This window comes from Anarhichas minor, unplaced genomic scaffold (genome assembly GCF_050575085.1).
Source record: "Anarhichas minor isolate MPS153535 unplaced genomic scaffold, ASM5057508v1 ptg000033l, whole genome shotgun sequence".
In the NCBI taxonomy this organism is placed as follows: Eukaryota; Metazoa; Chordata; class Actinopteri; order Perciformes; family Anarhichadidae; genus Anarhichas; species Anarhichas minor.
In genome coordinates this window covers 14845184-14861722 of record NW_027466479.1, presented here as the reverse complement: position 1 = coordinate 14861722, position 16539 = coordinate 14845184, and the positions used below count along the sequence as shown (strand labels likewise).

Here is a 16539-nt window from a genome sequence, read left to right as displayed (position 1 = left end):
TTCTGCTTGGTGAACCGGGGCTTTGACTCCACTTGGCTTAAGTCACTCCTTGCTCACGGAGGGTTTCTGTGAAGGAGAGGACAAACTGGGCAGGAGAAACCCCTGCCTGGGACCATATAGGCCTGCTACGTCAACATGTAGCTGTGTTTGCTGGGATGAATTTAACATATAAATTTCCCTTTGGGAGATTGAAAGAGGTTTGTGCACGTGAGTGAGGCCATGACTTTTGTTCCAGACTGGTACACAAACAAGACACTTCTGTGTGATTGCTGCTACATGCAAACAAATAAAAGCAGTTAAGTTCTCTGCTTTTCTTCTCCGGCTAATTAGCCATGATTCAAGTCTCTCCAAATGCATTTGCTAAACGGTGGTAGTCCTTTTTAAAGTCAAATATTACTTTTTATACTTTTTATGTACTCAGTTTGCAATGATATACAAGTGAGAAAAAGCAGCACCTCCTCATATTGGAGAGGTTGGGAACATTTGGCATTTGTGCATGGTAAATAACTGGATTGTGGAATATGAATAGGAGGAAGTCCACCTAAAGGGTATACTCTATGCAATTTATTGAACTATGGTCAACACAAAACCAAAAAAATAGAGTGGGTGGATCAGCAATGAATGCCTAAGGGCGAGCCTAATCAGCCGACAACCCTTCCAGGTCAGCTGAGGTTGGCCAGGAAAGCCTAGAAGACAGTAAGGGGGGGGGGGTCGCATGGTAATTTCTTGTCCATAATCACAATTAGTAGGCCAATTGTTTCATCTCCAAACCAGGCAAAGTACTAAAGTACTGCTTTCTCCCTATCAGATTCAAAGACTAAAGATGTGGGGGAAACTGGGACAGGGACAGACAAGGGAAACGATATTAGTGGCAAATAAATAAAGGCAACATTGTGACATTATTCACATTTCCATGGGTAATAAAAAACAGCTTGATCTTCTTCTTCTTTCCTACCCGAGCTGTCATCTTGTGACACCAGTGCACCGAGTGGAAACCAGCACACACGCCTCCCTTTCCCGTTCGCCACCCCCCCCACAACACAGAAGTCTCCGCCTTTCCCTCTCGCTCTCTCTCTCTCACACCAACGTGACTACCAGCACCGACGCACCGGAGCATCACGGGAGCTGTAGTCTCCGCCGCCCAATAGAGCCCGAGAAGGCGAGGCCTCGCCAAAATACAACTCCCATCTCGACCCTCGCACGCCGAGCCCCGTCGACCAATCTGAATATGTGGGAGGAGCGCGTCCGCCCACAAAAGCCACAGCTATCTCCCCGTGTCTTCCCCTTAAAAAAAATCAATTGTGCACGAAAAAAATAGGGGAATAGGCGTAAAATACAAACACTGGTGACGGTTTGTTTTAGGGTGCGCGACGGACGGCGACGAGGCGTCCCCGCGTCGTGCGGCGAGAGAAACAGCGGCGACAGGCAGGAGCAGCGGAGAGGGTGTTGTCCTGATGCTTAAATGGAAGTGGGTGGGCCTCTACGGTCACACACTGACAACTTCTCTGTGGATATTATTCTGACAAGCGCCAATTTGCTCGTTTATGGACTGGCTATCCGGTAAAAGAGACATACGACGGGGCTGCGAGGGGGCCGACGGGGTCCGGTGACGCGCACGGTGTTCTCCGCTATCTCCGTTATTCGGGGCTGCTTGATTGTGCCTGCGCTTGGCACCGCCCTTCCTGGCCAGTGGGTGGTTTCGTCAAAACGGGCAGATCCGCCACGGCCCAGCGCCGAACATTTAGGCCGTCCTCCGCCTCTGTACCCGGCCGGCCTTCTACCGTGAACTACACCCTCTCCCTCTCGGTATATTAATGCGTTATGAGTGGTAGGTACCCTCCCCCCTCTCCGTCTCCACCCCCCTCCCTCTCTCTCTCTCTCTCTCTCCGTCTGACAGATAGAAGGCTCGCTGTACCTTTGATATTGAAGATGAGGTTACTGGTTTCTCCTTTACCTTTATTGACCACCTTTGTTGTTATCTGTAATATTATCAGATTTGTTTTTTTGTTAGGCGGCTTAGTGTCTGCATGAGTGTGCCTCCTCCTGGGACTCTGTACTACTCACATTTTAACTGGAGATATTCTTATATATTCTTATATATATGATCTTATAGATATTATATTTTGTTTCTTCTCTCTTTTGACAGACTCCAAGAAGGAATCATCTGGAACTGAAGGAGGGAAACCATCTAAGAAGGGGAAAAGTTCTGGATCACAGGTAAAAGAAAAATAAATAAGTTTATATCATACTTCATTACTTTTGCTTTGCCTGTTAGGCCAAAAATGCACTCCCTCCCTCCCAGCCAGACACCTCTGGGGGCGTTTCTCTGGTGAATTCCACTTCCTGCTTCTGTGCAGAGCCAGACCAGAGCTTGTTGAATAGGCTTATACAGCTGTCACACTTCAGCCACAGTACTTTTGAATTGTCCGTTTGAATTAAGGTCAAAATGATTTAATTCTGCATGTGCATTTATTATAAAGACCTGCAGCGTTGGTATGTGGCTCTACAACTGTGGACCCTCCTTTTTTATCAGCTTTTTGTAGGTTGTATATATTCAATATATTTCAACTAGGCAGTTGTTCTTAAGGGCATTCTTCTGTTGTCGAGCGTGTACGACAAGCATTGTTGTTATTCCCCGCTCTTGTACTTGTTACAGAACCCAGGCCGTTTCCGAGGTGTATAGCATAAGAACATTGCCTGCGACCTAGTTCCTTTGAAAGGGAGGAGAGAGAGAGAGCGAGAAGGCGGCATTTTCCTCCAGTGTTCTGAGAAAAGAGAAATGTGGTTCTCACACGCCCACCCACTCACTTCCTGTAATACCGCCCACTTCCACTGACAGCTCTCTCTCTTTTTCTCTCAGCTTTTTGTTTCTTATTGGCACCATGTTTTCCCCTCCCCTCTCTCTTTTACTCTCTCATCTTTATTTCTAATTGTTCATTGTGTGAGTGCATAATGATACCTGCCCATCTTTTCCTTTTGGCTTTTTTTTTACTTACATGGTGTACTTTCCTGTGTGTGTACATTTGGTTTCCCCTTCTTCCCTCGTCACTCCTGTCTAACTGTTCCGCTCTCTGCCCCTCCCCACAATCCATCCTCCCTCCCCCCCACACTCCGTCTCCTTCAGGATTCCTCGCAGCCCTCTCCGTTGGCTCTGCTAGCGGCCACCTGCAGTAAGATTGGAGGGCAGGAGGGGGCCCAGGCCCAGGTGGGGGCCCAGCAGTACCAGGTCCAGGCTGGTCAGTTCCAGCTGCAGCCAGGTCAGCTCCAGGGGCAGATACTGTTGGACACAGCTGGAGGGCAGACCCTGGTGCCCCAGCAGCTGGAACTGGTCCCAGCTCAGTTCACGGGGAACGGCTGGCAGATAATTACAGCAGCACCTACAATGGCCAAAGACAACACCAATCAGCCTGTTGCTGTGACAGTGGCCACCACCTTGGCTAATGACAGCTCACCGGGGGGGCGCAAGGTGAAGGAAGTGGGGGAAGCAGTGGGTTTGAGCACATTTTTTTTGTTTTGTTTGCCAACGTTTGTGATCTTAACTGTTTTCACTGCTCCTTTCCTGTTGGGCAGGTGAAGTCATTTTGTGGGACCAACAGCATTGCAGCCAATCAGCAGCAGTTCCAGATCATCCAGGTTCAGAACCTGCCCAATGCCGGGGGCGGGATCCAGTATCAGGTCATCCCTCACCTGCAGACTGCAGATGGGCAGCAGATCCACATCAGCCCAGCTCAGACGGCCTCCATCGGCACTGTACAGGAGCAGGTCCAGCTCATCCAGACCCAGAGCTCCGGCCAGACCCAGGCTATCCTCCAGCCAGCCAACCAGCAAACCATCCTGACAACTACAGCCAATCAGACGGTCCCGCTGCAGATCCGCCCTGCACAGTCGTTCCCACTGCAGCTGCAGACTCTGCAGGGCTCCCAGACTCCTGTTATGACCACAGTACCCATAAACCTTGGTGGCATGACCCTGGCTTTGCCAGTGATCAATAATATTGGAGGGGGCGGGGCCGTGCAGCTTATCCAATCAGCAGATGGCACATTCTCCGTTGCCAACGGCAACCAGCTGCTGACAACAGCATTGTCTGGGGCAGCTCACGCCACAGCAACGACTGGCTCGATGGTGGTAGCCGAAGGTGAAAGCGTGTCCGATGTGACGCACGTGGTGTCTGTTGGATCAGAGGGTGGAACAGCTGACACCCAAGTGCAGAGCAGCGAGGCCGACTCTCAAAGCCAGAACCAGGCCAATGGGCTACAGAACCAGATCGATACAGCCGGAACCATTCAGCAAGTGATAGTGGGCCAAATGGGGCACCAGTTGGTGCAGCAGATCCAGCTACAGCCTCAGAGTCAGCTTCAGGGGCAACCTCAGCACATTCAGACCCTCCAGCTGGCCCCAGGACAAACCCTGCAGCCCATCCAGGCCTTCCAGAACCAAGCCCAGGTCCTCATCCGTACTCCAACCCTGTCTCCATCTGGGCAGATCACCTGGCAGACACTGCAGCTGCCCGGTGGCGTCTCCCTGCAGGCCGGCCTCGGGGCAGGCATGCCACAGCAGCTGACGCTGGCCCCCGTGGCCGGTGGGACGACGTTGGGGGGTGGAGGGCTGGTCTCCCTGAGTGGAGCTCCCCTGACGCTGAGCTCGGCCCAGATCAACCCGGGGTCTGGAGTACAGACGGTCAGCATCGCGGGGCTGGGCACTGCTGGTGTTCAGGTGCAGGGGGTTCCCCTCACTATTACTGGTCTACAGGGTAAGACCGTAATAAGAGTAACTGTGTGAATGTGAAGTGACTAATCCATCACGGATCCATTCACTAGCAGAAACAAAAATGTGGTATTAGCAATGAGGTCAGTTATTAAAGACATATGAAGCTCTAATGACTCTAATCTCCAGTATTGTGGTGAACTACGGCATACATGAACCATTCAGTATAACCTGCTCGCCCATTCAAATTGTGTGACACTTTACTCAAGTCCATTTTGGATCTTGTTTTTTCAGCTTTTCTCTATTGTCATATTTTTGAGAAATAAGTTTACACATTTTGTCTTTTTTTTTTTTTTTTTAAATCACCTTTCAGGTCAACCACAGGGTCAAGATGGGGTCAAAGTTCAGTCGTCTCCAGTGACGGTCACTGTCGGTAACGTGGCATCGGGCTCATCGATGAGTCCAGACCAGCTGGGCTCAGTACAAAGTTCTTCGGACCAGGAGGGACAGCCCAGCAAGAGGCTTCGTCGTGTCGCCTGCTCTTGTCCGAACTGCAGGGACGGAGAGGGAAGGTACGAACACATTAGAAACACACAGCTCCGCATGGAGGATTGTTTGACCGTCTACAGCTACGTTTACCTAAACTCGTGCTCACATTTTTATGACCACTCCAAAATGAGTGATGACTGTCATGTCATGGTGGGACAACTGGTTTGACAGATGGTCCGAACACAGTGTAGCTTGTATCCTAAAGTGAGCGATCTGACCTCTCACCCCCCAGCACTTTGCAATGAGGAGCATGCACCCAGAAATACACCGAGAATATTCAGAGACCGGTCAAATGTGTTCAGCTTTGCTAGAATAATCAGTGAATACATTTGTTAAAAGTCTGACTAAGATTAAACTTCCCTGAGGGAATTCGTTTTTGGGTGTGGAGATTACTTCCGCGACTTCTAGACTAGCTGTGTTCCCATTTGTTTCAAGTCCTGAAAGCTTTTATGAAACAAACACACACACACACACACACACACACACACACACACACACACACACACACACACACACCACCTGCAGCTCACGCCTAACTCCAATGTGTGTGTGTTGTAGGAATAGCGGTGACCCCACAAAGAAGAAGCAGCACATCTGCCACATGGAGGGCTGTGGGAAGGTTTACGGCAAGACGTCTCACCTGAGGGCTCACCTGCGCTGGCACACCGGCGAGAGGCCGTTCGTCTGTAACTGGATCTTCTGTGGCAAGAGGTTCACCAGGAGCGACGAGCTGCAGAGACACCGGAGAACACACACAGGTAGGACGAACGCGTACAGGGATGTAGACTGGAGATGTGGCTCACCCTGGTCCCGTTGGAAGGCCTTGGGGTGATAGAAACTAAGTATTTTTCTGTGGACTGACTAGTTTCAGCTCTAATTCCCTTATTAACGATACAATTCTACTTTTCCATGTGATTCAATTTCTTGCCCAACAGCTACACGTGTATTTAGTTGTAAACATAAGAGAAAACATCTCCGAGAAGGCACCAACCAAAGCCGGGGGGGGGGTCCTTTCCTGATTTATTTTGATCTAATTCTTTGTCCTCTCCTCTCTAGGAGAAAAGCGTTTTGAGTGCCCCGAATGCTCCAAGCGCTTCATGCGCAGCGACCACCTCTCCAAGCACATCAAGACCCACCAGAACAAGAAAGCCGGCGCTGCGGTGGCGATCATCACCACCGATGACATGGAGGAAGACGCCCCCGAGGGCATGGACGCCTCCCCTCAGATTGTCGCTGTGGCAACCCTCTCACGTGACTCTGACCCCGCTACACCCACCACATCCAATCACATGGAGGAAGAGGAGGAGGAGGAGGAGGAGGAGGAAGGGGGGGAGTTTCAATAGGCAACTGACTCCCGTTGCTTTGCTGAAGGCTGACTTCCTGTTTCTTTGGGAGTCTCTGCAGGAACTAGTAGGGGGTGGCTAGTTTTTATTTTATTTTTATTTTTAAACTTTTAATTTGACATTTTAAAAATGTTGTTCTCTCGTGACAAAGGGACTCAAAAGAGACGGGATCATGCGATGAACAGAAAAAGAAAAATATAAACATCACAATCTAAAAATAACTAACGCATATAATAACAAAAATTAAGCTGAAACATATGAAAGATTAGTTTGGCATTTATAAAATGAATCTATAACAATTCCAATCGCAGTGGGGAAAGGAATGTAAGTAGTGTCTAGATTAGCACAAGATTAGCCTGCTGAATCTAAAACCATCCAACATGGAGGGACGTTGTCTGAATTGCAACAGAATCAAAACTCTATGCACAAAGTTGTGTTCCTGTTTCATACCTGTCGGACTGCGCTGAGAGTCAATCATGGTACAGGACTGTTGCAGAGCAGCGATAGAGCAGGGGGCAGTCTGGGACGGTGCGTGAGTGCATGTTTGACTTGTATGAACGAGTGTGTGTGTGTGTCTGAATTCCCACGCTGTCACCGAGAGGATCTACCTAATTTGAGTTTTATTCATGGTTCAGGTTTAGTCCTCAGATCAGATTCAGGTGTTGTTTCCTCCGAGACCAGTCAACGGATAAACTGTTATTGAAGAAGAGAGGGGAATTCAAAAAAATGAAAATAAAAAAAAGAGTAGAAAAAAGCACATATTAAAAAGATTTATAAATAATGCATTCCTATTGAGGCACAGTGGCCATTAGACAAAAAATGTTTCTATAGAGAAAAACAATCTAGCTTTCTACAACCTTGTTTGTGTAGTGAAAGCAATACTTTAATGACAATCCTAGTGAAACCATGTTTACATTGTCAGGGGAAGTTTTCTCTGTTGATAAAACAAGCCAGAATAGTGAGAATATGTGAAAGCAGTGCTGTCGTCCGAACAAATCCTGTTGCTTTGCAGATACCACAGGGTGGCTTTAACATCGCGGCTGCAGTCCATCCAACGCCAGTTTGTACTTTTTATACATTTAGATTTCCATCAGATGGTACCTGGCAGATGGGACGACAGTTTTGTCGGACGGCGGCACCGTCACTGATGTTGCTTTTTTTTTTTCGCTCTCTGTGCTCTGGCGACGGCCCCTCTGCACCTCCAACCCCGCCACGTGACCGATGTGCCACAATTGCCTTAACACAAGCTGTCGGTACGGAGGGAACCTCGGAGTTAGCTGGATGGAGAAAGAGGGGAGCGGTCCTGCATTACGAGGAGGCGACACGGAGAGCACAGCACAGAGAGGTAAAGAGCCACAGAGTGACGAGAGCTGTGGGTGGGAGAGGGTCGGGCTACTTAGCTATGTGGATATTATGAGACGTTTTCTGGTGGTGTTGCTCTGTGTGTTAGTTCAGTGCGTACATTCTTTTGAAATTAAAAGATACTTTTATTTGTTAGAATTTATCAGTTGTTCCCCTCACAGTAAGTTAACACACAGGACCCCACTGTGTACGGCTAATTTATTATTTATCCTTGAGTTGTACTATTTGCCTTTTGCTGGACTTGTGTTTGTGTGCGTTGATTCTGAGGTTGTGTACAGCATGTTTGAGTTTTTTGCCGTAGCGCTGCTTCTCTCTTCTTTAATCTTTGTGCTTCTGTTTGCTTTTTCTACGTCTGACCATTGCTGTTCATTTCTTCTTCTTCTCTTTGCGCCATAACGTGTTTTTTGGAGGAAAATAAATAACAAAAGAAGAAGAAAGCAAAAAAGTTACTATTCTTTAAAGTTGAAAAGGTTGATACCAAACGAATTTAGATGTTTTTGGTAATATTTTGTGTGACAACCAACTTTCTTTTCTTTGATATTTTGTAGTGACATCTCATTTGTAAATCTTTTTCTAAAAAGATGTTTGTTCGTCTCCATAACATTTGATAATGGGTTTTTGCCAGGTTAGCCTCAAAGGCCCCAGTTTATTGATATTTTTAAAACTGGTTTGTACAAACGTGTTATGTCAATAAAAAAAGGAAAACTTCAAGCAGAAAAGATGCTTTGCCTGCATAACACTCGGCAATAAAGTGATTGAAACGGTCTTAAATTCCACGCTGATGCTCTGGTATTTGTGTGACCAATAGAAAACACGGTGGAGCCCTCACAATATCTACACGTGGTACACTCTGACTTTAACACACACACACACACACACACACAGTCTCTATAACGTCTGCTGCCCGATTATTACTGGGTAATCTCTCAGTTGTGTTGCGACAGCAGTGATATCCGTATTTCCTTTGGGAACAATTACTGTTCCCAGTTACAGTTTCTGCCGTTGATGGACTCCAAATTGATGCTGTGAGAATCGAACCTGTGACTATTCAGTTACCACTCAAGAACACACAGCTGCTTTGAACTAATTGAGTTATGATGAGTACATTTTTGTTTATGTAGACGGATAATGAGCCAATAAACCGTCTACTTCAGAAAACATGAACTACAAAACACCCCGAGTGTAACTCCGCTACGATCAAAGTGACTTCTGGGAGTTCAGCAGCAGGTCACTCTTGACTGCAAGTATACAAAAATAATCAAGTAGTAGGCAGCTCACGCAAACCTTTGACACGTCGTTCCTTTGAAGCACTTCAAAAAAAAAAACAACACCCAAATCTACAACCTCTCTCTGCACCCTCAGGCGATTTTGTGGATCTGTGAAGGTAAAAAAACTAAAAAGTTTACTGTAGTGAACTCTCAAAGGTTCACTGCAGTAACAAGGACAGGTTTTGATGTTTTGATTACACCGGCGCGAAACCTTTTCCAGGACCCGTCTGCAGATCTGTATCACCACAGTGTGCACACACACAATGAAGATCCTCCATGGGACCTCAGGTTGACCTCTGACCCCTGCCCTGCAGCAATGCTACCTGGTCATTACAGGAGATCAGCTGACTGGCTCAAGAGCAGCAGTTCACCTGGACCTGACCCCTCTCACCTGGAGAAACAGGTACACAGCAGCCGCGCACACACAAGCAGCAACCTTTTAGAAAACTTTGGTGCAGCTTAAAAAGGTATAAGCACCTCCCCTAAATGTACAATAATGTTAGCATGGCAAATCATTTACACAATGCCATTCTTTATTAGAATTTACAGTGGACTGAGAACAACAATACTGTAAAGTTAGTCACTTTAAGAAAGGTAGTTGGTATATAAAAAAGGCTCCTTTTGCATCGATAGTGTACATTTGTTCTAGTTAACATCAAGAAATATTCAAAGGAAAATATACAACTCAAAACGGAGTACTGACTTAAAAACAACAAAAACATCCCTGCATATTATGAAGCCTTAAACCACGATATAAAAAACATATAACAGTGTATGTGCCTTGTGTTAAGGCAAGATTAAACAAACATCCGTTTGCTTTCGTTTCTCTAGTTAGATAGAAAGGTTGATCTAAACCTACAAATGTGCGTTAGAATGAGTTCTACGGTACTGTGCAGCACGAGAGCCTGCTCCAGGTTTTAGCCGTACGAGCAGGTTCTCCTCCCTGGTCTTCGCTCTGGACTTTAATGCAGATCCCTCCGAATGCTGCAGTGGAGACAAAAGCAAACATGAGCTGCTGCCACAATCGTTCTGTGTGGCTGCAACTAATCATTGTTGTCTTAAATATCAGGAAAAAAAACGAAAAAAAAACCATTATAATTTCTCAGAGCTCAAGGTAACGTCTTCAAATTGTATATTTACGCTCCAAAAACCCAAAAGATATTACAACATTTAACAAACATCTAGTGAGGCCGTTTTAGAAACTGTGCATTCAAAAAACAATCAATCACTTGACACAGATATTGAAAGTCGTATGTAGAATTGGCTTAATTTAGTATATTTATATTTTCTTAATTCCAACAGTTATTTTACACTGACTGCGCATATTTTCTTGATTAAATTCCTAAAATGTTCACATCGTGGCAGTTTTAGGGGAATCCCTTACAGGCCTGTAGCCGTGAGAATGAAGTGACGTACCTCTCCAGATACTTGTGGACGTTGTCGTGGCCGCTGTAGCGAGCCAATCCCACCAGGATGCCGGTAGCGCAGCGGCCCTCCTTCTTACGACACAGGCTGCAGTTACACATCTCTCGGCAGATGGGGCACGACCACGTCTACGGAGAAAATGTCCACATTTAACAACCGTGTTGTTACCCGACTGCGCAAGTGAATCCCTGTTGAGGTTTTATGTCCCTTCCACCGATCCATTTTCTTTCCGTTTATCCGGGGCCAGGTCACGAGGTCACGGTGGCAGGAGGCTTAGGAGTGTATTAAAGACGTCCCTCTCCCCAGCAACGCTTCCCAGGCCAGAGGCTCTTACCAGCTGCACGTGCACGGAGAACCTCTAAAGAGGATCGTGATCAGATGCCCGAACATCCTCAGTTGGCCCCTTTTGAAACGGAGTAACGACTCTCATTTCCTTCAACCCTCAAGTCTTACAAATTTTCAAATCACCTGCTTTTGCTACTTGTGGGACTGAATACTTAAACACACACTTGTGATTTTGTCGTACTAAACTTTGCACAAACAGGCAAGCATTCACAATAAGCCACACACTGACGAATATTCAGTGTGTTTGAGATTGTTCTTATTGTTCTTTCGGCAGGATATTGGATGATACGTGGTCACTGACTTGGTGCTTTGCGCTGCATTTCCCTGTGATAACTTCCCCACATTGTCACCAGTACTTTGACTGAAAGACAGCCGCTCCTGAGACTGTGATAAGCACAATGTAAATATATCTAATATGTTTTGACATATGTGCAAGCTTCTGTTAGCATGCCTACCTACTCTCTTCTTGTGTTTAGTTTCACTTGTTAACCGAACGCTGTTCTAAACAGAAAAGAAATGAGAGAAAGATCCTCTCACTCTTAATAAAAGCGACAGGAAAACATTAACCGTGGAGCAAAAAGTTGTCGGTGGTTTTCACACACAGGCGAACATGCCACTCCATGTACGCAGTGATTCATGTTACATTCTGCATGCTTGTGCTTGTGTTTGCCAGTAATGAAGTGGAAGTTTCTGTAGGTGGTGCTCTTTGCTTTGTTCAGCCATGTTGGTTCACACCTCTTCTGTTGAATACTCCGTTCGGCTTTTGATCAAAACAAACAGGGTGTTTGAAAAAAATATATAAAAAGTTTTCAACAACGAGATATCAATCGGCATAACTGAAAAGGTATTTATCTGAAAGCCTTTCAGATTCTCGCTGTAAAAACACATTATTTAAAAAAATCTGAAGAGCAAGGCAAAAAAAAAAAAACATTCAAGAATATAAAATATAAAATCATGGTTAATATACATTTTAGGGGAATACTCTAAGACACTTAAGACCTAGCAATAGCTTTTCACATAAAGTGACAGGATCTAAAAACAAGACAAATGGGTTTTTAAGTCGGTTTGTAACTTAATGTAACTGACATTAAAATTCAGCCACTTCAGGTTTAATGGGCTTTGTTTTGCTTCCGACGACCCCCACATTCATCTCAAGTTCAGTCCAAAGTTAACGTGTGTAGTCGCACTGACCGGGTCGAGCAGCACATCGCATACGTCTTCTCCGTAGCGGTTCTTCAGGCACGGCCCGCAGAACTGGCCTTTTCCCCCCACACAGAAACCGCTGCGACACACCGTCTTGGTGTCCAGAGTCTTCTGTCTGCACTGGTGACACGAGCTGCCCTGGAAGAATGAATGAATGAATGAATGAATGAATGTAAGACAGACAGAAAACCTGACAGTACAATACAGAACCAAGACCATTGAATGGGTAAAAGCCTGATGTGACTCACATTGTCTTTGTCCCAGATCTTGTCTTTGCTGCGGTACGCTACGTTGTCCAGTTCTTCTTGGGTGATGTCGTCAACTGACCTCACTTCATACTGGCTCCTCCTGGGGCTCTTCCTCTTTTTCTTTTTCTTTTTCTCACCAACATCCTCGTCCACCTGCCCAATCACAACCGACAGATTGCAGATGAATAATGTACTTAATTATAAGTATAATTGTTTTTGTATTTGTAGAATGCCTGCTGGGATTAACGTGGGATTAATGTGTTCATCACTTTAATGTTGAAGCTGGTAAAGGTGGAGCTAATACAACATTGTATACTTGATGACATACTACTTAATAATACATCATAGTATATTTGTTGATTTATATTTTGTATTTAGAATCTGAATCTCCAATGTAGCTTGTAACTAATATTGTCAAATAAACATAGTAAAAAAAAAAAAAAAACATTTCCCTCTGAGATGTAGTAGACTAGAAGTATATAGTTACATAAAATGGAAATACTCTCAAAATTGTACTTAAGTAAAGTACATTCCACTACCAAAGCAAAAAAAAAAAACTTGTTTACGAGAGCACAACGTTCTTCGTAGATCTAGCCACCTTCATTTTGCACCAGATTGATGCATTTAACTTTAAAACGTACATCATTTCCCCCTCTAGGGAGATCTGCGGGCACGCGGTGAAGTGTGTGTTGCTCATCGTACCTCCACCAGTCTCCTGATGTCGACATTCCTGGGTTTTCTGATGGTGAGCGGCTCGCTCTTCTCCTCCACTGCAAAGTTCTCAGGAGGACGAGCCTTACGAAACGGGTTCCTCCTCTCTGACCCCACATCGGGTTCAAACCTGCGTTTCCGTGTGGTCGCTTTCTCTGACGCCAGCTTCTTCTTCTTCTCCTTCTGCGTAAAATAAAGCAAAGTAAACATGTGGTCTTTCGTGAACATCGACACACACATTGATAGTAGTATTAGATTATAGTTTTACAATTTTGGAAGACGTCTCACTTTTGTTGCAATGGAGTTTGAATGAACTTACTCTAAATCGCTTTGGACAAAACAGTCAGACACAGTTTAACCAAAGTCTATGGTTGTGAGAAAGTGGTGCTCGTGCGTATACTCACTTCAGGGGTGGTGGGCAGATTCAGGTCACCCATGGTGCTCAGACCAGCAAACAGCTTAGCCAGCTGAAAGACAACAGCAGAGAAGAGTAAAGGACGTGTAACAAAAAGGAAGGAGGGATATCATGTTAGTACACCCATCACACAGTTTGTCAGAATGAGGAGAAAACACAAAAAGGTTGTAAGGGTTCATTACCATGGCCTTGTTTTCCTGAATGTTCTTGTCTCGTTTCCGGAGGCTCTGAGACAGGTCCTCCTCCTCCTCCTCCTCCTCCTCCTCTTCTTCATCCTGCTGCTGCTGCTTCATCCTTTGCCTTCCTCTGGCTCTCCATGAAGGAGGAGATTCTTTGACTGGCTTTTTGACATTTTTCCCTTTCAGTTCCTGTTTGGGGGTAGACAGTCTTTTGACGGGAAACCTGAAGAACAAGATTAAAATAAGAATGAACACATTTATCATAAAACAGGTCTGTGTTTCTGACCAGGTCCCTTGTATGGCTGGGCAATAAGAGGAATCTACGCCCAATTCCTTCTTCCTGATCTGGATTTGAACCCTCAAATGTGACACAAATAATTAACCTCACGAGTAGTTACAGCGGGACCCGCAATAAGAGGCTCCGTTCACTCATCAACTTTGCCTGTTCAAGACCAAGTCGAATAATTTTCTCATAAACAACAGGTGGCCAGTAGCATTGGCTTCACTTTTCAGAACCGGAGGTTGCCTTCTGTTAAAGACACATCATGTAGGTATATGTTTGTAGTGCAATAACATCAGATTCTTTGCTAGCAGCACTTAAGGATATTATACATAAACAAACAGCAGACTTCGACACATGGATGTAGGTGTTCCAACATACTGAGATACAGCGATCATCTCTACGTTAAAAAACTATCCGCTTGCTTATTTACCAATTGACACACACACACACACACACCTCAGGGCAACTAAAAGGCTCTTCCTCTTTGGCGGGGGGGCATCCTCGCCATCAGAGTAGAAGCCCGTGTCCACGTCGCTGTCCTCCTCTGATGCCACCAGCTGGAGAAAACCAGAGAGAATAAAAAGCATTGAGTCTGGAGCTTATTTGGCTGCGGTATATCGCACACGTGTTCATCAATTAATACAACCAACAATAATCATTTCATACCTTTTTCTTTTGCCGTTTGTTAAAAGATGGCTTGTCCTCTTCTTCCTCATCCTCACTGAAACCTTCAAACTCCTCCTCGCTGTCCGACTGGCTGAACAGACGAGCCAGCTCAGCTGTGATGAACTTGGATTTGAAACACGGCGCCTGTTGGCAGACATATTAACAATGATATTAAACTAGGTTTGGTGGAATAGATGACGGGGCATTTTTTTACTCGGTTTTTTTTACGAGTGGGTCCCCGTTTAGTTTTTCTCGTGCACATGCCCTCTGGTGACACGGTACACAGTCCTGCCGCTGGTGTCGAGCTATTCCACTAATGAACAGGTAATGGTAAACAAGCCAATATATGCTGCAATGCACCAGCAAAGACAAGAGAGAAGACCGCACGCTAGAAAACACAGATGTAAACAATACTGGCTAAAAAAAATAAAAAAATCAGCTTAGCAAAAGTTCAATGGGGAAGAAGAGCACTCAACGTGTCAGAGCTCAAGGATAACACAATGCATTTTCAGTGAGTAACACTGACTTTAACCAGAAAACCCCACAGGACAATAATGAACCATTTTCACACTTTACACCAGAGGGAGCACCATCCCATCAGTGGACACACCCTTGACTTCACTGAGTGAATAATGTGGGAATATTGAATATACACTTAAACCTTGTACTTTGTTGACTTTTGGCTTTACTTCCTCATAGTTTAGGTTCCCAAAGACCTCAATGCTGCGTGTGTAATGAATACATAATTAAAAATAATTAAACCATTTGTCACTTTCTTCCTCTTTGATTCCGACCTTATTAAAACCAAATATGTATAACGGTTTCAAAGTGGTAACGCATCCACTATTTGGGGCACATTAAAAAGAAGGTAATCAAATACAGAAAATATATAACCACATCACATAGTTATTTCACAAAATACGGAAATATTTTATGTTTTATATTATATGGGCAATGCATGAATATATAAATTTCTAATTAAGGTACTGTCCACACCATCACAGCAGCGGTCTAAGGATCAGAACATGTTTTCTTTGGGAGGCTTCATGAGCATGTCATCAGTTCAAAATCATCTTTATAAGCAACTCCCATACAATTAGGGAACTATATGACGTAGCAAGCTGATAAAACAATGTAAAGTATATTTTTGAGCTGTTAAAAGAGGACATCAGGGTTAAGTATTAACATATTATTATGCTTTTTTTTTTAAAGCCTGGAGTCTTTGACACATATTTGCACGTGAAACTGTAGTTTTTATTGGGTGAAACAGAGGCATGCTGTGTCTGATCCATTTGTTGATGTCTGCAGAACCAGGAGTGTTGACCTCTGACCCGTTGACAGAACACTGAACATTGCACTCTTTTACTTTGAGCATCAGTTTTACAGTTCAGGCATCTGGCCAAAATGTAATGGATCACCTGAACGTTGATGTGAAGCAGCTCACGTGTAAGCTAGCTGTGCAAACCAGGTCAAAACAAAGACCTGAGAAGTTTAGACAGAATGGCATTCATTGTGACTTTTCTTCCAACACAAGAGCCACCATAGTAGAGCTGCATTTAAACGTACTGCTCTGCTGTCTTACCTTCGACGCGAGGGTCATTTTTATCTCCGTTTATCGGCAAATTTCCGTTCAACAGAAACTTTAGTCTTGCAGCACGAAAGCGTAGCGGTGGGTTTAAAAACGAACCACTAGAGAATACTGGTCATTGCAAAAGTAGGGGTTTAGTTGTCGTTGGGCTTATATATTAGTTAGTAGTTATGTCCAACACTTGTACTTTGAAGGCTCCACCAACAGCCGACCAATAAAAAAAAGCCCCCGCTCCCTTACATCGATCAAT

At 45.0% G+C, this 16539-nt stretch overlaps 2 protein-coding genes across 7 annotated transcripts; one reads left to right on the top strand and one right to left on the bottom strand.

Annotated features, from left to right (window-relative positions):
• Nucleotides 1-1253: 1253 nt before the first annotated feature.
• On the top strand, nucleotides 1254-15475 carry sp4 (sp4 transcription factor). Of its 6 annotated transcripts, XR_012957608.1 has the most exons (11): nucleotides 1254-1828; nucleotides 2147-2217; nucleotides 3125-3466; nucleotides 3571-4750; nucleotides 5078-5276; nucleotides 5812-6011; nucleotides 6310-7941; nucleotides 9447-9629; nucleotides 10899-11067; nucleotides 11271-12637; nucleotides 13106-15475. XR_012957608.1 is itself a non-coding variant. In XM_076105500.1 (8 exons), the coding sequence occupies exons 4-8, from the start codon at nucleotides 3383-3385 to the stop codon at nucleotides 6594-6596; spliced, it is 1950 nt and encodes a 649-aa protein (XP_075961615.1). In that variant the 5' UTR covers nucleotides 1256-1828; nucleotides 2147-2217; nucleotides 2657-2813; nucleotides 3125-3382; the 3' UTR covers nucleotides 6597-8734. The 6 variants fall into 6 exon arrangements, 2 of the variants coding, with proteins under 2 accessions (XP_075961614.1, XP_075961615.1); XR_012957607.1 differs by having other exon boundaries at nucleotides 10899-12637; XR_012957609.1 differs by lacking the exons at nucleotides 10899-11067; nucleotides 11271-12637.
• cdca7b (cell division cycle associated 7b) lies at nucleotides 9739-16438 on the bottom strand. The gene is made up of 10 exons (XM_076105502.1): nucleotides 16284-16438; nucleotides 14702-14845; nucleotides 14492-14592; nucleotides 13756-13975; nucleotides 13563-13625; nucleotides 13150-13332; nucleotides 12448-12600; nucleotides 12188-12337; nucleotides 10643-10779; nucleotides 9739-10210 (listed from the first exon to the last, which is right to left on the bottom strand). Exons 1-10 carry the CDS (start codon nucleotides 16299-16301, stop codon nucleotides 10189-10191), a joined length of 1191 nt encoding a protein of 396 aa, XP_075961617.1. The 5' UTR covers nucleotides 16302-16438; the 3' UTR covers nucleotides 9739-10188.
• Between the last annotated feature and the right edge of the window lie 101 nt (nucleotides 16439-16539).

Bases quoted from the DNA above. Each gene is read 5' to 3' on its own strand.
- cdca7b (XM_076105502.1), bottom strand. The intron at 13,976-14,491 runs GTGTGTGTGTGT...CTTGTTCTTCAG, and splicing joins AGCCTTTTAGTTGCCCTGAG to GTTTCCCGTCAAAAGACTGT. The intron at 13,626-13,755 runs GTAATGAACCCT...GTTGTCTTTCAG, and splicing joins TTCAGGAAAACAAGGCCATG to CTGGCTAAGCTGTTTGCTGG.
- sp4 (XM_076105499.1), top strand. The intron at 2,218-3,124 runs GTAAAAGAAAAA...CGTCTCCTTCAG, and splicing joins GGAAAAGTTCTGGATCACAG to GATTCCTCGCAGCCCTCTCC. The intron at 6,012-6,309 runs GTAGGACGAACG...TCTCCTCTCTAG, and splicing joins ACACCGGAGAACACACACAG to GAGAAAAGCGTTTTGAGTGC.